Source organism: Lissotriton helveticus, chromosome 9 (genome assembly GCF_964261635.1).
Source record: "Lissotriton helveticus chromosome 9, aLisHel1.1, whole genome shotgun sequence".
Taxonomy (NCBI): domain Eukaryota; kingdom Metazoa; phylum Chordata; class Amphibia; order Caudata; family Salamandridae; genus Lissotriton; species Lissotriton helveticus.
In genome coordinates this window covers 741193906-741216042 of record NC_136070.1, presented here as the reverse complement: position 1 = coordinate 741216042, position 22137 = coordinate 741193906, and the positions used below count along the sequence as shown (strand labels likewise).

General features: G+C 45.9%; 1 protein-coding gene across 1 annotated transcript in view; it reads right to left on the bottom strand.

The window, feature by feature from the left end:
* The window catches only part of LOC144783273 (autophagy-related protein 2 homolog A-like), a 397715-nt gene that overhangs the window by 194875 nt on the left and 180703 nt on the right, over nucleotides 1-22137 (bottom strand). Inside the window, exons 7-9 of the mRNA XM_078662337.1 lie at nucleotides 21616-21712; nucleotides 16735-16896; nucleotides 16094-16236 (exon numbers count right to left, since the gene is read on the bottom strand). Of these exons, the coding sequence (XP_078518463.1) occupies nucleotides 16094-16236; nucleotides 16735-16896; nucleotides 21616-21712 (402 nt within the window). The remainder of the gene's footprint in view (nucleotides 1-16093; nucleotides 16237-16734; nucleotides 16897-21615; nucleotides 21713-22137) is intronic.

Below are 22137 nucleotides of genomic sequence, written 5' to 3'. Positions count from 1 at the left end.
TTGGTTAATTGCTTTCTAATTGCATTATGTTATTGTATTCAGTGTGTGCCTAATTTTTTTAATATGCTCCATCCTCGAGTTGCCTATGCTCCTTCTGTAGGTTATGTTTCCTATTATTCCAGAGATGGTTTGCATACTGTTTAAAGTTTTTGTATGTTCGACGGTGTTAGACGATGGTCATGGGTGGAATGTAATGAACGTGCCACTTATGTGGATAAGTAGCCCGATGATGACCGTCGCCCATCACCATCTCAGTCTTATTTAGTATAATATAACATAATATAGTGATGTGTAGACCTGCCTAGTAAGAATAAGCTACGAAGTAGGGCTTGATTATGCCCCTTTTCCATTTCTGACTTTATCTTCTTTAACGGCAGTGCTTGCTATTGACTTTGGCATGATCGTATGCCATCTTGCATACTAATTCTGCTTCTTTGCGTGAATAGAGGCCTATGCTAAAGTGACTCCATTTTCTAATCTGTCACCTTCTTCTGAGCTTCACAAGGTGAGAAGAGCATATTTTTATTTTCACTTTTTTTTCGCAGTTTACTGACCAGAAAGAACTGGATCTTGTCAGAGGTATCTGCTCGCTCTGCTCTGAAGCCACAACAGACACCTGGCCAGCTGAAGCTGTGGCCTTGGTGCGGAGTGGTACGGACTCTGATGGGAAAAGGGGGCGAGGTTCGCAAGGAGTTTCGTCATACGTCTCCACTTGTACTAAAGGAGGTGCCTGGGTTCTGTTCGGTGGAAGTTCATCACAGTGCAGCTGTGGCGGTGGGGCGTATAGTGTCACTACTGTCTCCTAGTTCGGCCGAAGAACCGGACTCCCCTTTGGCGAAGAGGAGCGGGATGAACAGACAGTTAGTAAGGTGTTCCACTAATTCTTATTTTCCTACTATTCTGGCTTACCTATTTCTCTGTTTTCTGGTTCCATACATTTATATACGTATATTTCTACATATGTTTATCTGATTGCGTTTAGTAATCGCCTAATTGTTAGTTGGCAGTTGGCTAGAAGTGATACCATTTGGTCTACCGTGTATCATGTACTAAAAATTTATATCCCAGATATACCAATTGGTCTCTTCCTTGTGGCAGCTGTTGTAGTGAGGATGGCAAATTCCCTCATAGGCAGCGCGTGTCTTCTTAAAATTGTTATGAGTTCTCCTGGCAAGTGAAGTGCACATTTTTAATTATTCCTGCCTTGGGTAAGTATTGTAAGTGTTGTTTTTTGGACCATGGGGGATGTGTCTGTAAGGTCTGTCCTTTTTGTGAAAAGCAACTCATAACAGAGCACCGTGGTTCAAGTAATGGTATTAGCCAGTTAGGAGCCTCCGGCGCAACACCCCCTCAGTTTTTCACGGTCCAGGTTGTTGTCTGCAATGGCTTCCGGGGTAGGAGAGACGCGCCAGTCCCACCAGAGTTTCGAGAAGGCACAGCGGGCGAGCGTCTAGGTTAGCGCGGGCGGCAGTTCAGGAGGCAGCGAAATAGGAGTGGATAATGGCGCGCTCTCACCAACAGCGAATGGCCCTCCGGGTCCCAGGCAGAGCACGACTTGGCAGAGCACGACTTCTCCCCTTGTGTGTAGCAATAAATTACCGCTTAGTGCAGCTGCAGCCCCGATTGAGGTGGGAGCAGCGGGGAGTCGAGTCTTACGTGCGGGATGGGGCAGGGAGCGGACTTGAAGTCGGGGCCTCCAACCACGTGCAATCCCCGGGGCTCGAGTGGCGACGGCAGCCGCTCAGGTCCTCCGGCACATTACCGCCACAGATCGTCGATGTCCAGGAGGTCGATTAGCCTCACAGATGTGCGGCCATCTTGATGTGCACCACCTAGCGCCCTCAGACAACACATTTTCAATTGAAATGACCATTATATTTGCACAGACATACTGTTTTACTAATAAAACTATACAGTGCACAAACATAAATGTGTGGAAAATGCATCACCTAGTGTAATTTCTTTTGATCATGTTAAAGTATTTGCTTCCAATGCACTTCAGAAAAAACAAAAAATTTCCTTCATTTGTGTTCCTAATTCTGAAATACTTACACGCTTCATTTAAATGTTGTTGTGTGCTAGAAAAAAACCTCTTTCCTGCCCCTAGTATCTAGCAAGATTGTCACATAAATCCTCTCACATTGAAGTCAGAGAAAGAAAAGTAAACAAGGGCGAGTAAACTAGTAAACTAGGGGAGAGGATGTTGCCTTGCGGCTAGCGCGGTTGACCTCGGAACTGGGTTCGAGTCTCAGCAACGACACTCAACATCCTGTGATTCTGGGCGAATCACTTAATCTCCCCGTGCCTAACAAAAAAAATGAATGTGTTCATCTGTAACAAAACTGGTACTCATGTAAAGTGCTCTGATACCCGATGTCTCGGGACTAGTTTGCGCTATAAAAAAATCTTTTTTTTAAAATGGCCCTTGGAAGACAGCGCCTGACATTTGACCTCGGCCTTTCAATGCTCAGCAAGATAATACCAAGAATTAAAGGCTGTTTACAGAAAGGGAGTTTACATAAGAATACAGTAAACATAATTTAGGCAACGGGGGTGCTGACCCTGAGGAGCTTAAAGCAAATAAAACCAGCAAATAGAAAGCCAGAAATTGTTAGTTACAAATTCAATGCTAAGTAATGGGCGGAAAGCATTACTAGGTCAACTTTCTGAATGCACCCAAGATTTCTTTAGGAAACCAGGCAGCTACACGGTGTGGAAGGCAAAGTGCGTTAATCTCAAATTGTGAAACCAACTGCATGAGCTTTACAACTTGACAAGGTTAGTGGTACATTTTCCCAGTCCACTCCCACTTGTCTTTTTTGTTATTTACAATGTTTTGTATAGCACAAAAAGCAATCTTACTTTGAAGCACTTTTAGGACCTCATCACAAGTTGTGCAATGCGGACTCCCACTCCTCACAATTAAGGCTTGACTGATTATCCCACAACCGGATTTATCGGGTAAGGGAGCAAAGGATCGTATTTTACCAGTGGTAAGTAAATGAAGGATGCCAACCGTCTCCCATCGCACCCTAATCACGAGACTCCACGACGCCGACATCCGCGACAAGGCACTGGACTGGATCCACTCCTACCTGACCGGCCGAACACAGCGAGTCAATCTACCCCAGTTCCTCTAAGAACCTACAGCGATCAGCTGTGGTGTGCCCCAGGGCTCCTCCCTGAGCTCTACTCTTTTCAACATCTACAAGGCTCCCCTCGCAGCCATCGTCAGAAGCCACGGACTCAACAGTCTCCTACGCTGACGACACCCAGCTGATCATCCCCCCCAGCAACAAATCCACCTTAGCCAGAATCAACTTTCGCAACAGAATGAAGGAAGTCACTATCTGGATGCAAGACAGCTGTCTCAAGCTCAACTCAACTACAAAGCTCTCCAAAATACAGGACCAGAATATATGAACCACCGCCTCGCCTTCCACACACCTGCCAGACAACTCTGTTGCTCCCAACTCACCTGGCCTCTCTCTCATGGATCCACAAGACCAGAACCAGAGGAAGATCCTTCTCCTACCTCGCCGAAAAGACCTGGAACACCCAGCCACTCAACCTCAGACAGTCTGCACTGATGACACAGTTCAGGAAGGACCTCAAAATCTGGCTCTTTGACTGAACCTCTCACCCAGATGTATCCTCAACCCCCCCCCCCCACACACACACACACACACACACTCAGCGCCTTGAGACTCTTATGGAGGAGTAGTTGCGCTTTACAAACCCTGATTGATTGACTGTTTGACTGGTAAACCCAGGTCCGAAAAGTTATTTCCCACTGGTGGAGTTTAGCTCGTAAAAGTAATAAATATGTGAGATACTAGTCGAACACAGCTATTTCAGCCATCCTGAATCAATGAAAATATTTATTTCTAACTCATAAATGGGATCCTGAGTGCTGGTTGTTAATGTTAAGAACCCTTGCACACCTTTCTCTTTAATCAAAAACATATGAAATCTTCAGGTCGATTCTTTTTTAACCTATTCTTTACATCTTGGAGAAAACAAAATAACGCTGATTACAACATATAAATTTATTTAGCCTAAAAAGAAATTCAGATAGGAAATATACATTGGGGATTCAAAGTCAAACATGCATAAACCAAAACAAGCTCCATCTTGGAGGGCAGCTGGAAACTAGAGTAAGCGGATACTGACAGACGCGAGTTTACTCCGAGATTCTCATGTAATCAAGGTATTTGCAGGGACTCTTGCCTCAATCCTTTCTTAATCTAGAAGCAAACACTCATACATTGAATTTTTCCTAATCAACGTCTCGTAGAACACAATCATCATAGGAATGCTACACACTAGCAGTGTAATTCAAATTTAGTTTACTTTTCTAGCTGACTAATTCAGCAATACTAATGTAGCATGAATAAATTCACATTAATTTAACATTTTCAGTTGAATTTACAGTGACAGTGCCAGAATAAACTTTAAAAACTGATAATGTAAATCAGCCAATGCACACTTTTTACTTTCAAAACACTACAGTGCATGACTGTATCACAAGCACGGATAGAGGATGCCTTTGGTCTAGCCAGATCTCATGTTGAAATCACTACTCCTCACTCTATTACAATAATCATCCAAATAAACAAAAGTAGCAAACACAGGAATCAAGTTTGGATACATACCTAGAGTTATGTGAATTAAATTAACTTCAACTCTGACATTATGGGGTTCAGAAGTAAACATTTGTTTTTGTCCAAGCACACCACCTACAATATTTGACCTATTAGTAACTAGATTCCACATTCAAGACAGAGTTCCTAGAAACTATTAGACAGTTCCTTGAACAAGAAGCCCAGAGTCAAATAGCTCAGCTTCTGGCATTAAATGATATCCAAGTTAGTTAAAATGACAATAATTGTCATTGCTCTAACTTGGGCACGCAAGTCCTGGTATTCTACTTTAACCCATGTAGACAAACGTCAAAAACCTCAACTCCATCCAGACCTGTTGCTACTGCATCCCAACTACTGTAGCTCATGGGACCTTAGAATATGCATATATGAAGATACCACAATAAAGCACTCAAATCATAATAGCAGCCAGAATCCTTTAACTCAGGCATGAGGCAAAACGGAGCAACGTTACTGTTTAGTCTTCTCCTCACCACATTGAGTCATTACCAGCCACAGTCCAGCATGTCATATGTTACCTGTTACACTATGGGCTAGCCTGCCCTTTCATTTGACAACACTAAGCAGCAATTGCTGCATGCCTTCAAAATATAGGTCAGTGTATTTTTAAATTATCTCTGATTAATGCATTTATGTATGCGGTTTAAAAGGGTAATCCCTTCAAGGCTGCCCTTGCTTCTTCTTAGGCCCTTAACCTTTACCTCACCCTACTTATAGCGGCAACTTTTGAGCCACTCAAACCTGTAGCGATGGCAGTTGCTTTCTAGGAAGGATTTTTTTCTTGTAGCAATTATCTCTCTCAGGAAAGTTACTAAACTTCAAGCTTTGTCAGTTGAGAAATCCTTTTTACAGGTTTACAAAGAAAATATTGTGCAGTGCAGTCACCCTAATATTTTTTCTAAGGTTGTTAAAGGGAATTACCTTTTTTCTCTCAAAGTCTTAATCGAAAATGAAAAAAGCACTCCACAAATTAGATGTCCGTAGGGCTTTGGGGTACTATGTTGACCTTACTTGCTCCATTTGAAGAACAAACACATTTGTGTGGCGTTTGAACAGTCATATCTTAACAACCCTAAATCTGAAGTAGGTTTGGCAAGGTAGATTGTCAGATGCATTTAGTTAAGTATGTGCCACATTAGGTACACACTACATCACCAAAGGAACATTGCACTCATTAATTGCACAGCATGAGATCTACAGCTACATATCCAGCAAATGTGCTGTTGATTGCCACGTACCCTTAAAATCTCACCGAAATAGAGTACTGGGTAGATGTGTGGAAAGAGTCATAATTTGTGAGGGCATGGCTTAGCCGTCTAACATGGCAGGTGTGCTTTAGTGCAGCTCCTGCAGCCTGCCATTAATCCGCCATTTATCCTCCCTGTAAGTCGTCAGTTTCTTGCCTCAGAGCTTGCAGATGCCTGGCGATACTGTCCTGCAGCTGCGGAGGACTCCCTTAACCCGCCCGGAAGTGGTGGTGAGGACCTAGTAATGTGGTGGCCTGGAGACTGCAGGACGTGCTGCCTACCTTATCAGCACCCGCTGGTTGACCGTGTATCCTCCTGCCCTGAAGCCTGTGACTGCCTGGAGATATAGCGACACAGTGACGGGGTCCCCGGAGTCGGCCCTGTCGAGATTCCGAGGAGGAGACCTGGTGGCATGGTGGCCTAGTGACTGCCGGGCCCACTGTTGGCCTCGTCGTTGCCTGCTTGTTGGCTGTGCTTGGGCCTGGTGTGACGAAGCGGCGAGCCAAAATCGGTCGGGACTCGGAGTATTGGGACGGGTCGTGACAGGGGACCTGGGCCGCTCCCTACTCGCCCGGGGCTCTGCTGCAGACGACTTGCCTGCTGAGGAGCCTCCCCGCTGCAGTCGTGCGGGTGAGGTCTGTGCCTGCTGTATGGCACCGTGGGAGGTGCTGCATGTGCCCCCCCCCCCCTGCTGTCGGCCTGCCTCAGCCTGCAGAATCCTATTCGGACACCGCCTGCTGATCCGGTGAGTGGTTTCTGTCGACGGCAGTACGGACCGTTGTCCCAAATTCCATGATGGCAGCTGCGTGGCAGTGAGCAGGAGAAGAGAGGTCGTGGGCACACCCGTCCGTCCTCAAACGCCAGTCTGCAGGAGACTAGCAGGCTCTGGGGCTTATATTGGGCGCTTCGATATCGGCAGGAAGCCTGCTGCGGTGAGTGCGGGCGCCAGAGCACAGGTGCAGGCCCGATTTGAGGGGGCAGCAGTCATACTTCGCCAACACGATAGAGGGGGGCACTTCCTGAAACCTCTGCCTGCCTGACTGTGTTAACACCTGATGGACAAGCTAGTATCGTAGCCCACCTTGTGTGTACTTCTGGGTCCCTGCCTGCTTGCTGACGCGGGGTGCTCTTGCTGTGCCCTTTACGCTCCCCAAGGCCATATGTGTCACCCTGCTGCTCCCTTCCTGAGTGCTGTGTCTGGTGCAGGTGGCTGGGAGACACAGACATACAGGCTGTACTGTTGTTGCATTGTGGACTGGGAGCTGTGCCAAGACGCCCATTGGGGAGGCTGGGGTGCCTCACTCGTGGAGACGACCAAACAAGGTATGGTGCGGCTTGTGGGTGCTGTGGCCCTGCCTGGTCTGGCCTTTTCTCCCCGCTGTAAGCGTGATACATGGCACTTGTCGCTCACGTCCTTTATACAAGCACAGTGGGAGATTGCGGAGTCCCGACTGCTGGACCGCCTTCTTTGGCCCCTTGATGTTCTACAATGGCCAAGGTTAAGCGACCTGGTGCGTCCTCTAAACAATGCACCATAGACAAATATGCTGGTACAGTGGCCACTAGACCGTCGCTCAGCGGCCGGTAAGCCCTTCTACTGGATAACGCTGTGCTGCTGGCTGCAATTACGCAGTTGAGGGAAACATTGGAGACCAAGATAAAGGCGGTGGGTGCAGATGATATGTTGCTGCGGCAAGATCTCGGAATGCAGTACAGTGCATCACAGAGGCAGAGTACCGCATTTCAAATGTTTTATTGTATTTCCAGGGGGATGCAAAGGAAATAATGCGGAGGGATTCTCGCCACGTGGCTCATGGGATGGCTTGCACCCAACTCACTTTCTTCATGCTTTGTGCTGGAGCATGTTCACAGTGCACTGCTAGAGAAGCCGCCTCCGCCGGGTGCCTGTCCTCGCCCTATCATAGCCCGTCTCCTTAATTATAGGCGAAGATGTAATCCTACAGCAGGCGAGGGTGAAGGGCTCTCTTACCTACGAGTCTCAGTGCATCCTCATATTCCCGGACTACACCCGGCTTGTACAGCAGCACAGACAGTCCTGTCTCGTGGCTAAGGCTCGCCTTTGGGGTCTCAAGATTCCTTACTTCCTGCTGTATCCGGCTCGTAAGCGGGTGGCGTATCAGTCCCGCACCTAGTTTTTTGAGTCCCCAGAGGAGGTGTTCCAATGGCTTGAAGAGACGGTGCAGATTAAACCCCGGATTAAACCCCACACTCCACCCAGGATTGACCCAGATTCATAGTCTAGCGGACCTGGACGTGGTCCCCTGGGGGTGGATGGCAGACACCAACGTTGTTCGCACTCTAAGAAAAGGGCCAAGTCTCGCAGCAAGTCCAGTAAGAGACTTTCTGAAGATCAAGCAGAACCTTCAAAGTCCTAAATGATGCAGCTCCGAGAACAAGAACTATTCACATCATCGGACACCTACTACACGCAATATTTCAGGCTTGCATTGTATAAGGAGTCGCTGATTTTCAGTTGTTTCTATGTGCAGGAGACTCATGCTGGGGATCCACTGGCTGATCTTTCCTGGTGCCCCCTGTTGGGGTCTTGACCTAGATCATGTCGCGACAGATACTTTCGTGTTTGTGAGGTATTGCGGTGGGGGGGCTTTGTCAGGACTTCATGTGGGAATTTTTGTTGTATGTACTGTTTTTGTACTTCATTTATTTTTGTTTTAAGAGATTTGATCTTTTGTATTATTTGTAATTGTTCCTCATGATATCTGGTACTTTAACTAATGAACAAGTTACTTACCTTCGGTAACGCTTTTTCTGGTAGATACTATATCTGCCTGTGGATTCCTCACCTTGTGAATATCCCCCTTGCGCCAGCAACGTTCGGAAATTTTCTTCGTAGTACGCCGACGTGGGCGACGTCACAGGAGCACGGCATCGCGCGCGACTCCGTCTGACGTCACCGACCCCATATCAGGCCCACGCCGGCGTGATGACGTCAGTTCCGCCCTTTTTTCCGTGCCTTCGAGGCACACGGACGGACCAACGATAGCAAATATGCAAATATACAATGTACACAGTACATATAGAACTAAATCAATAGTATAAACCATATATACAGCAAGACCAGGTATAGCAGAGTGGACAACGGGGAGGCGGGTGGGTCAGTGAGGAATCCACAGGCAGATATAGTATCTACCAGAAAAAGCGTTACCGAAGGTAAGTAACTTGTTCTTCTGATAGATACATCTGCCGTGTGGATTCCTCACCTTGTGAATAGATTCCCACAGCAGTCCCCACTCCCGGAGGAGGGTGCCCACTCTGCTACACCAGTAAGTCTTGGAGGACAGAGCGCGCGAAGTGGCCATCCCTCCTCACCTCGGTATCCAAGCAGTAATGCTTTGCGAAAGTGTGGAGGGAGGCCCAAGTCGCGGCCTTGCAAATATCCTCAACAGGTACACCCCTAGACAAAGCAGATGTTGCAGACTTTGCTCTAGTAGAATGTGCTCTAATACCCTCAGGAGGGTCCTTACCAGCAAGGGAGTAGCAGATCTTGATGCACAGGATTATCCACCTGGAAAGTGTGCGCTTGTGCACCGCTCTGCCCTTCTTGCAGCCAGCAAAACCAACAAACAGCTGGTCGTCCATCCGGAAGTCTTTAGTCCTGTCCAGATAGAACGACACCGCCCTCTTAGGGTCCAGGCGGTGCAGTCTCTCTTCCTCCTTAGACGGGTGAGGGGGAGGATAGAAGGTAGGAAGGGTAATGGACTGCCCAAGATGGAAAGGAGTCACCACCTTAGGCAGAAAAGCAGCCCTGGTCCTGAGAACCATCCTTTCAGCATGAATGGTCAGGAATGGGGGTTTGGAACTTAGAGATTGAAGCTCACTTACCCTCCTTGCCGAGGTGATTGCAACGAGGAAGATCGTTTTAAAAGAGAGAAGCCTCAATGGACACTTGTGCAAGGGTTCGAAGGGAGAACCCATTAAAAAGGTCAGCACAAGATTCAAATCCCAATGAGGAACAACAAAAGGAGTAGGAGGGAACATATTTATGAGACCCCTCAAGAATCTCAAAACCACCGGAGATTTAAAAAGAGATGGCTGATCCGGCAAACATAGAAACGCCGATAAGGCTGAAAGATACCCCTTGACCGTGGCCACAGCCAAACCTTGCTGCGCCAGATAAAGGGCAAACTGTAAAATATTAGACAAATGAGCCTTCAAAGGGTCAACATCTCTCTCCCTGCACCAAGAAACAAATTTTGACCACCTATAGGAGTAAATGGACTTAGTGGTGTCACGCCTGGCAGAGAGAATGACATCCACCACCTCGTGAGGGAGAGAAAAAGAACTCAAGTTGCCCCGTTCAATCTCCAGGCATGAAGGTGTAATGTCTGGAGGTGGGGGTGTAGAACCTGCCCCCCCATTTGAGAGAGGAGGTCTGCCCTGTGAGGGAGACGGAGCGGCGGGTGAGAGGAGAGGTGGAGAAGGTCTGAGTACCACACCCTTCTTGGCCAATCCGGGGCGACCAATATGACTTGGGCCCGGTCTTGACGAATCTTCCTCAGAACCCGAGGAATCAAAGGTATGGGAGGAAACGCGTAAAGGAGTTGATCTCCCCAACTCAACTGAAACGCGTCCCCCAATGCTCCTTGCATCGGATACTGGAGACTGCAGAATGAAAGGCAGTGAGCATTCTCGCGAGTGGCAAATAGATCCACCCGAGGAGTCCCCCACATCCGAAAGATGTCGTGAACAACCTCCGGGTGAAGCCTCCACTCGTGGTCGGCAGAGAACTGCCGACTGAGACTGTCTGCACGAACGTTCAGAACTCCGGCCAGATGATTTGCCACCAGACAAATCTGATGGTCCTGAACCCAGGACCAGAGACGCAGAGCCTCTCTGCAGAGACACTGTGACCCTACTCCTCCCTGCTTGTTGATGTACCACATCGCAGTCGTGTTGTCCGTTAGGACTTGAACCGAACGACCGCGAAGGGAAGGGAGGAAGGCCTTGAGCGCCAAACGTATCGCCCTCAATTCCAGAAGGTTGATGTGAGACAACCTTTCTTCCGGAGACCAAAGACCTTTGACCTCCAGGTCTCCCAGATGAGCACCCCACCCGAGAGTGGATGCATCCGTTATCACTGTGGCCACTGATGGAGGCAGTTGAAAAGGCTTTCCTTCCAACAGATTGCCTTCCACGCCCCACCAAGACAGATCGCTGCAGCTTCTCTGGAGATCTTCACTGACTCCCTGAGATCTCCGTTGTGCTGATACCACTGCCTGCGGAGGCACCACTGGAGTGCCCTCATGTGCCAGCGTGCATAACTGACCAACAGAATGCAAGAAGCCATCAGACCGAGCAGACGAAGGACCTTCAGGACCGGAACAACCGCTCCATTGTAGAATAAAGGAATCATCTCCTGAATGTCGTGAATCCTTTGAGGTGGAGGGAATGCACGACATACAGAAGTGTCCAGTACCGCACCTATGAACAGGTTGCGCTGGGAGGGCACCAGGTGAGACTTGGGTACGTTTATCGAAAAACCCAACCTGTGTAACAACTGAGTTGTCTCTTGCAGATGATGGAGCACCATCTCCGGCGACTCTGCTTTGATCAGGCAGTCGTCTAGATAAGGGAATACAGGAATCCCTGACCTTCTGAGATGCGCAGCCACCACTGCCATCACCTTGGTGAAAACTCGAGGCGCAGTAGTAAGTCCAAAGGGAAGAACCGCAAACTGGTAGTGCTGCGATCCCACCGTAAAACGGAGATACTTCCTGTGCGACTTCAGGATTGGGATGTGAAAATACGCATCCTGCAAGTCGATCGACACCATCCAGTCTTCTTCCATCAGCGCCAGAAGAACCTGAGCAAGGGTGAGCATTTTGAACTTCTCCTGTTTGAGATAGAGGTTCAAAATCCTGAGATCCAGGATCGGCCGAAGCCTGCCATCCTTCTTGGGAATCAAGAAATACCGGGAGTAGCATCCTTGACCCCTCTCCTGCTCTGGAACCACCTCTATTGCACCCTTTCGAAACAGTGCCAGGACTTCCTCCTGCAGGAGAAGCAGGTGGTCCTCCGAACAATAACCTTGGCAAGGAGGGTAATTGGGAGGGAACTCCTGAAAAGGAAGTGCATACCCATTCTCTACGAGATTGAGAACCCAAAGATCTGATGTAACCGATTCCCAATCTCGTAGAAAATGAGTAAGCCGACGCCCTACTGGCCCTACATGATCCAGAATGGTGGATCTAGGGCTGCTTTGCTGATGCGGGTGGGGGTTGGGCATTATTGGAGGAAGTGGAGGAAGAGGAGACTTGACGTCCACGTCCACGACCCCTCTGTCTACCTCTATAGGATCTATATAGAGGGTTCTGCTGCTGCTGCTGCTGTTGTTGTTGACCCTGCTTGAAGGGACGAAAAGAAGATTTTCCAAATCCTTTGAATTTTCTAGTCGTCGACCCTCTCATCTGCAGACCCAAAGATCTTGCGGTGGCACGGCTGTCCTTAAACCTTTCCAAGGCTACATCAGCCTTCTTACCAAAAAGGCCAGTTCCTTCAAAGGGTAAGTCCAGCAATGTAGACTGCACATCCGCAGAGAAATCTGAAGACTTTAACCATGCGGCTCTCCTGGTCGCAATGGATGAACCCATAATTCTAGCAACAGAATCCACAGTGTCCATGCCGCTCTGAATGACCATGCGGGCAGCAGCCTGAGTGTCAGAGACCACTTCATTAAAGTTCTTCTTATCCTCCTCAGGAAGTTTTGATGACAATTGCTTCACTGAGTCCATTAGAGCATGCACATATCTACCTAAAAGGCAAGTAGCATTTGATGACTTAAGAGCCATGCTCCCAGAAGAGAAAGTCTTCTTCGCAGACTGATCTAATTTCTTAGACTCTTTGTCAGCAGGCACTTGAGGGAAAGAGCCTGCAGCCCTATTAGAGCAAGCCGCCTGAACCACAAGACTTTCCGGAGATGGATGCGTAGAAAGAAATGCAGGGTCATCAGGAGCCACTCTATAGCGCCTTGCAATAACTCTTGAAACTGCAGGAGCAGATAATGGCCTCTTCCAAATCTCCTTTATTGGATCCGTCAAGGCATCAGTAAATGGCAGTGTAGGCTCAACAATTGAAGAAGGAGAATGCAAGACTTCAGTGAGGATGTTGGGCTTGTACTCCACTGTGGGCAACTTTAAATTAAGAAGGTCAGCAGCCTTCCTAATAACCACGTGATAGGGAGCCACGTCCCTAGACGGAGTATCAGAAGTCGAAGGCAGACCCCACTCGGGAGAGAGTTCCAGACCACTAGCATCCCGAAGCTCATCGAAATCATCATCATGATCAGGAAGCTCGCCTTCTTCCACATCAGAACTTTCATCATCCTTTTGCTCGAGAAGACGCTGAGCTCTTCGCCTCGACCACTCCAATCGAATCGAAGTCGACGGATCCGGTAACGACTCCGACGGAGCCGGTTCCGACGTCGATCGAGGAGCCGGAGCAGCAGGACGAGAGTCATGAACAGGTGTGGTACCTCGATCTCGACTGCGAGGTCGATCCGGAGTCGGCGAAGCCGCATGCAGAGTCGAAGACCTCGGTGGAGCCGTACCGAGCCATGGTGGAAGAGGCGCCGGCATGAAAGGCATAAATGGAGCCGGGGCGTACGACTGAGGAATACCCAGATTGTACGATAATGGACCCATGGGACCAACAGGCGCTCCAGTGGGGTACATTGCCCTAGAATATACTCCAAACATCGCATTTAGAAAATGCGAGGGATCCTGTCCAGGACCAGGAAAGGGAGGGTACGGACCTACCGGATGTTCCAATGGAGGCCGTCCCGACACATTCTCACTCTGACCTTCCGGGTCCACAGGAGACTCCGCTGGAGCCGGTTCTTGAGGAATCACCTCTTCTTCCTCTTCATGCTCCGAGGATATCGGATCCGGATCCGGCTCCGGCTCCGGGGCTGGAGAACCTAATTTTGATAAAGCAGGCGAAGGAGAGACAAAGTCTTTACGATGTTTGTGAGACCTTCTCTTCGAATCAGAGGATTCCTTTTCCGAATGATGTTTCGAACTGTGCTTCCTCCTCTTATGCTTTCTCCTCGAGGAGCTCGAAGCGTGACCTGAAGCCGATTTAGATCTAGATCTAGATCTTTCTCTGGATTTTGACTTCGCTTTAGATCTCGACTCCTCTCCAGATCTCGAACCCGCTCTGGACCTCGACGCCGATCCCGACTTCGATCGAGACCTTTGCTTCGACTTCGATCTTCGTGACGTCGATCTCGAATAACGACCAGAATCCTGTTTTACTTTTGCCAAAAGTAATTTAGCTTCACGCTCTCGAAGCGCCTTTGGATTCATCTTAAAACAGGAATTGCAGTTCTTGACGTCGTGACTCGAACCAAGACACCACAAACAATCCTTATGTGGGTCAGTGATGGACATCGTGCGGGCACAAGACCTACATGGCTTAAAGCCTGTTTTCCTCGACGACATCTTCGGAGAAGAATCAAGTCGTAAGAGAGAAACAGTGGCAATTAATTAACAGAAAGATACTAAGTATCGCAGAAGATCCCGAAAACCGTTAGTGTCGAAGACGCGGAAAAAAGGGAACTGACGTCATCACGCCGGCGTGGGCCTGATATGGGGTCAGTGACGTCAGACGGAGTCGCGCGCGATGCCGTGCTCCTGTGACGTCGCCCACGTCAGCGTACTACGAAGAAAATTTCCGAACGTTGCTGGCTCAAGGGGGATATTCACAAGGTGAGGAATCCACACGGCAGATGTATCTATCAGAAAGGCCCATGCTTATTTCTTGTACATTTGTATGAATCTATTGTTGACAAATGTTTGTGAAAATAAAATAATAATTTTTAGACATTAATGTTTGTTATTTTGTCACTTTTGATCAAAATAAAATAAGAATTCATCATATGTTTGATGTTTTGAATCTGCGGTACAACTATATATGTATTATGGATGAATTACCAATACTGTTATAGCCATTGGGGGAAGATTTTGTATTTTGCCTGTGGCAATAGTTGAAGTACTCTCAGCTGCTTGTAATTTAGCCTCCAGTGTCTTGGTGGGTCAAATGTATCGCCCAAAACACCCAACGTGGAGGCTGAAGCTCCCTTAAACTTTTCAGAAGGCTGGATACTGCAGCTTAATAAAGATTATGTTCAAATATATTTCATAAACATTTGTAAGATTCTTTCCCCTCTCCTTTAATGTCCTCCTGCTCTTTTTGGTAAACAGGGCATTCGAGGATAGTATGGTCGCAAAGCAACAAAATTCAGAGGGCATTTGGACACTTGTCAAATTTATTTGTGCCATGTGAATTTTTCATAAATTGTTTTTACAGAATCAGCCTATTCGGTCAGCAAGCAGCACAGTCAACTTTAACGACAGCTAGTTCCTTGCACTACTCATGCAGGATTTTGTCTCTAACTAGTAGTCCCTGCAATGAGAGAGGAGGAATGTCATAAGACAGTTCTGACTTGTATAATCTTAGCCAACAGGCTAAGAAGCAATTACAAATAGCAGAGTGATCCTCTTGCGCAAATGCTAGACAAAGTCCTCACTGAATTAAATCGCATATCAAGGGTCCCACATCAAAGGGATGTTGAATTGTTTATGTACAACCAAGGTTTTTTGGTTGGTTTGTTTTTTTAACAAACACAGACAAAAAATTGTCAAAAATATAAGAAAGTGGGATGGGCCCAGGGTTTAGGGTCCTAATTTAAAAAATAGCAGCATAAAGAAGGGCCTCAAAACTGGCACTGGAGTTTTCTGTGAGATGGAAGGTTATCTAGGATGCCTTAAAGAGACAGTGCAGTCTTACAAACTGTAGCTACACTGCATACCGGCTCCTTTTTTTTTTTAAAATAAAAAATGACTGTTTTAAAGGTTGCTACTTAAAAACAAATTTTTTATTGTCAGTCAATTTTCAAAAGAAAAAGCGCTTTGACTTAGGTGTGTTTAAAAAAAAAAGGTTTTCCTTTTTAAAGGATTGCAGATTCAGAACATAGAAGGCAATATGTAGCATTCAAGCCCATCAGTGAAGATAACTGGGAACTACAGACTTAACACACGCTTTGCTTGTTTATGAATGTTTGTAAAATTAAAACCTCTGTAACACCGACCATTTGCTGAAGCCTTGCTCCACTGAGTGGAAACGCCATCAAAGGTTGCTTACCCCTGGTGTGAAGGATGGCGCCTGCAGCTGGCAGCTACTGTTGGTGCTGTGAATGGAGCTGTCAAGGTCCACATCAGAGAGTTCACTGACTGACTGGATTGATCCAATACTGTTGGTCATCTGGGCCATGGAGAAGAACATATCTAACAGGACACAAACCAAGGAAAAGATTCAGCCATAAAAGAAACACAGTATGGACTAGTATTATCTCGCTTCACACAATTCCATTAAGGTTCTGCAGATCTGCTTCAACAACATTATCTTTCTTCCTAGTGGCCATCTCTTCCCTTTTCACTCTAAGGCTGAGGTTGCATTTAAGGTTCAGCCTTTTTACCACCGATGCAAGCAGTAGACTATTTACCTCCATTCTCAAAGCATAGCGCTGCAATTCATAACCAAACACAATGTGTGATCTCTTTAACTCTCTTTCTCTGCTGCAGTTTGGACACCAGTGCTGGAAGATGCTGCCTTGCCTTTGCTCTCCATTACCAACATCAAAGTTCATGCTATACGGCTAAGGTATCTTTACTTCCACTGAAGCTAAAGATGCAACTTACGTTTACTCACACACACTTACAAACATAGTTCTCAATGGCACAGAACACATTCTGAAGCTCTGAAATACAGTACATTTTCCGTACCTCCATTCTCCGCAACCGGGAAAGGTTGCAGCTCGGGCTCAGGCTCCAGATGATGGCTCTGCCCAGAGTGCAATTGCTGGCTCAGGTCTTGTTCAATTAGCTTTAAGTCCTCAGAGTCCAGCGGGCGACATTTGTTCAATTTATCCTTCAAGATATTCACCTCTGTAACAACAAAGTGCTTGATAAAAGAGCACGAATCAGCAGCAACAATGCTCTCTTGTTTTAAAGAGACTCACGTATCACCATTCTTTAGCCCAAGACATGGCTTGGCAGTTCGGGCTGGACTGTTCCCATGAGGCACAGGGTCAGACTGATTTGCATATAGTCTGAAATGGGGTGGCTGAGTGGGCTAAAGAATGGTGATGGATTAAACCCAGATCAGTTGACTGGGGGTGAGTAATTGATTTGCTCAAACGCTCCGTCCATCATCCCCTTTTGTACCCCTTGTTTTAAAGAGGCATTCATGTGTTTGGACAGCAGTACGCAGATTGTCAGGAGATCTTCATTCTGCTTTCAGCCAAGTTAGAAATGAACTCAAATGCACTTCAGCACTGAAATGCTAAGAGATTCTTAAAGTGAGGGCCTAATGCATGTGTAAATCAATTCACCCGGACAAGGGGGTTCTGTTCAAGCAACTCTCTCCAGCAAACAGACAAGCTACCATTAAAATATTCTTGGATAAGAAAATTACGTTTAAATGACCATGAAGGCGGAAAACATTTCTTGTGGAAAGCCACCCTTTCCATTTTTGATTTGCTTCATTACATTACCCCTTGTTTCCATGCTAAAGCTGTACGTTTAGCTTAATGTGAAAGGACTGCTGGATTTGTGCAGGTGTCAAACACTTTATTTATCGTGCCCATTTCATTTTAAAACATTTAAAACTTAAACAGACACAATGCTCATGTCTGTGAACTATTAGAGTATATTTTCCCAGGGCCCAAAAAGGCAGAGCATGTATTAATTTATTTGGGACAAATAGTGAACAGGAAACTAAGAACTTGGACTAATTATTTCTGAAGGCTGTAGGGGCCAGGATAGGTGTCAAAAGGAGGTGATGGTCCGTTATGGTTCTAAGGGAGTTCGCCTTCTCTTTTTGCACAACCAGCCCACACAATTTAACTATGTGCATTGCATTTACTTTAAGAGACTGCAGTATTAACACATGCAAAGTTTACTCCCTTGTATACCTCCAATGCCAAATAGATTGGGATTTGTTTCACACGATTTGGAGCGGTAACAAGGCTCAACAGGTGGATGGCAGGTTTGTCTAAAATGTAGCCTAATAAACATAAAAATGGGAAGATGGATGGATCAATTATTGGGATGCACCCGACTAGATGGATGAGATTATATCATTTGCATGCTACCACAGACTATTTTGCTTTTGGTATTTCTGTGTATTGGATACTGGTTTGGCATAGAAAGGGCCACAGTTAGTTTTCTTTGTAATTCAATTGATTATGACAAAAAGCAGATAAACAGTTATCTAAACAAACACTGGCAAATCCAACAAGTGTCCAAGATGACTCATACTGGCTTGGCCAATGCATTTTTGGTGTTAGACAGCTGCCGTGGATTAATGCACATTCACGGTCATCATTTTGGAATAGCATTTATTAAAACATTACAAATGCATTCACAGATGGCCCCCATGAATCCACACGTTCATGGTGGCCATCTTTGAATGCATATGTAATGTTTTAAACAAATTAAAGTTTAAAGAAGAATGTGGAGGAGGCTTGGACATCTTCTCTTTGAACAGGTTTGTTAAAATAATACAGACCCATTCCTTGGTGCCCGCCTTACTCACAGGTGGCCAACTATAAAAAAATATATAAGTAGAGGAGAGACAGGGGATCAACGGAATAGCAAGGGAGGAGAGGGGAATAGTGCTAAAACTAGCAGAGACTGGAGTGCTAGGGAAGAAACATTGTGATGCAGGGGAAGCAACATTGAGAACGACGGGAGGCAGGAAAGAGTTAAAACACAGGTAGAACACAGGGCAAACAGCAAGAAATCACACACTTTACCATGGAGTGCTTTAAGTAAAGAAAAAAAGTAGTTCCCTGAACACAACCAATGTCACCAATTTATGGATTCCAGTCAGCCAATCAGAGTGCCGTAGGAGTGAAATGCTCCTAAGTGCGACAAAAGAGGAATGGAGAGGAAATCTACTAAATAAAGACAATACAACTGAGATAGACAATAATTAATTCAATCATGAACAAGGGGCTGATCCAAAACCCACTCTAAGCATATTAGAAACAATAGGTCTGGTATAGCAACACATAAAACAAAAGAGCTGATTGTCATTGACAACTCTTCAACTTGTCTGGACGACCACTGACTGTCTCTTCCCTCATCAACCAAGTCCCCTGTAATCTTGGAGTACATTGCTGGTTTCTGGTCCAGGGAAGACCTGGCTTGGCAGTACAGGCTGGACTGTTCCCATCAGGAACAGGGTCAAGACTGATTTGCACATGGCTGGCATCAAACTAGAGTCGCGTGGTGAGCAAAAGAGCGATGGATTAAACCCTGATTTTTGTGACTTGGGGTGAATGTTTGCATTGTTCAGCATTCGGGCCATCAATTGTTCCTTTTACTTAAGTTATCCTAAGTGGAAAGGGTATGCCCAAACATGGGTCCACTGCTCACTGGACCACGAGATTCAATCTAGCCAGGGTGATGCCTCAAAACCAGTCCCAGGATGCTTTTTTCTAGTCCAGCGAGGACCTCGCTTGGCAGTTCAGGCTGTACTGTTCCCATGAGGAACAGGGTCAAGACTGATTTGCATATGGCTTGGCTCAAACTGGGTAGGCGTGGGGAGAAAAAGAACGATGTATTAAACCCAGATCTTTGTGACTGGGGGAGCATGTTTGCATTGTTCAGCATTCCGTCTGTTCCTTTTGAAGATCTAGGCGAGTCAAAAAATGCATTTCCTATGGAAACTAGGACCTAACTATAACTACCTACTGCCAGTAGATATTGCTCCGGGGTCCAACACGTGGGCGGGACTATTCAATGCTTATGAGCATTGATGAAGATCCCCTGGAAGAGAAAGGATTGTTAGTAGGATATATAAGAGTAGTCTCGAAATTGTGCATGTACAAATTCGCCATGCTTGGGGCAAGTGCACTTCCCATAGAAGCCCCAGTTACTTGCTAGTACCGTTGGTCTTGGAAAATACATAATTTATCTTTCATCGCTATAGTAGCCCAGTCTATTGCAAAGGTGGCCGTCTGGCCATCTCTCTCTCTCTCTCTCTTAGATTTAACAAGCCCTTCACTGTCTGCAGAGTGTCCTCTTGGGGGATATTAGTATATAATGACTCTACATCATAGATTGTAATATTTTTTTAACTGTGTTAGATGCTTACAAACAAATGCAAATGTTATGCATTTGACGCGGCACAGTCCAGCTGTTCGAGAATTTTGGGATCAGCTTATTGTGAAGCTAAGGAGAGATCGCAAGGGTAGTACTAATTACATTGCTTTTCGTCACACGGCTGAGATATGTAGTGGATGTGATTTGCTTGTACCAACAGTTTACTATGCTGCTTCTGCTCTTGACCAAGAAGCAAGTGGTAATGTCATGGATGAAGTCTCTTTATCACTCCCAACCCCCCAGAAAAGTCTCACAAAACAGCAAAAATGTCAGTCTACTGTAATTACTCTGTAGAGGTATGCTCACTCCTATTGTCAAGGGCCTCATCTCTGAGGCTCCCACAATGTTAATAAATTGGGTGTGTAAAACTGCTTCTACACTCTGTGCACCAATTTGTATTGTGGTGAGATGCCTGCAATGAGCTACATATGGATGCATCAATTGAAGGGTTAAATATACTTTTAAATACTGAGGTTGCTGTCTGTCTTGGATTAATTTCTATTTTAGTTATTGTTTTTTTACTGTATAAGACATCAGATCATTAGAGTCTGAAATGGAAATCGGTCAGTCAATCTGACAGTGTTTGAACCCTGACTTTTTAGGTGGCGACATCCTGCACAGCACTGCACTTTTCTATTAACGTTTTGAAAATATCTCATGTACAGCAGCTCTGGATATTCTTAGGGCAAGAAAAAATGGAAATGCCACAATGGCACCGAAGTGAAAGCTATATGGCTCCGGTGGGGTCATGTCTGAGGTAATGAAAAATGTTTAGATGGAACCAAATGCCACCTATCAGTGTAGAAAAGCGATTGTAAAATTTCTGGGTCCTGTCTGGATCCTGGGGCTACTCCATAGGTGAGGAACCTTGAGATAGAAGTATCCATCAGTAATGAACACTACAGATGCCGATAGATCTAATGTTTTAAACCGGATTATTTATTCACCTCAGACGGTTAAGTCAGTTTAGAATTCAGTTACAGATTTTCTCAATGCTCCGCCCTTACAATCAGCCAAAACATCATAAACATGGTAAAAATGCTTCCCTTTGCCCAGCACTCAATTTGAGTCGGTGGATGTAGGGGGGAACAAGCACTTATTTTTGGGAGCAATCACTTATTTTTCCTTACTAGACTTTGAACCAGAGCAAGACAGAGTAATCTAAAGGAGGAGGAATAGAAATGTAGAAACCCCATGACAAAAGGAGAAAGCACAGTTGAAAAAGAACCTGCAAGAGTAAGATAAAGGCGTCTGGAGTACCTTGTAGTGGTATACAAATTAAACACTGCCTTTGGTCTATATTGATTCCATTGAAGGTTTGCAATATCTCTGGTCCCTGTGCACACTAACTGCTCAGTTCGGATACTGAGCTGTATGCTTCTGGACCAGATTATGCAGAAAATGAGCAGAATGGTGCTACATGGCTACCACCATTCAAAATGACTGCTTGCAAATATAGGACAGTAGCCAAGTGTACAGTTAACATGACCTCACCTGGAATACTGAGAGCATCGAGCAGGTCACCAAGGTAAACAATTTGCAAAGGAGTCAGACACAAATGCAAGGAGCCCATCTGCCCATCAATCTCCAGCTGCAAGGAACACAATCAAGGTCATCAATACTACAAAACATACTCAAGCCTGTGGCTACAGGCAGACACAATAACAATGTGTATTTTTAAATAGCATTTTCAGCCTTTCAACATTCCTGTCATTACAATGGCTCAGATCAAATTCAGCCCAAATCACTGCGATAAGAGTTGGAACTTGTGCTACCACATATATCGCAAGTGTAATATTCTTTCCCAAGTAAATTTAATGAGGAGACATGTGGATATTCTGGGGCAATAAGCTTCAAAATATTAAAGAAAAAGAGAGATCTCTCGACAAGCCAAGGGGGCGAAGGCCACAAAAATGCAAAAGAAAGCAGAAGCAGGGACTAAATCGAGCAAAAATATATAGAAAACATCTACAAACAAATATGTATTATATTCATTAATTACTATCATATACAACA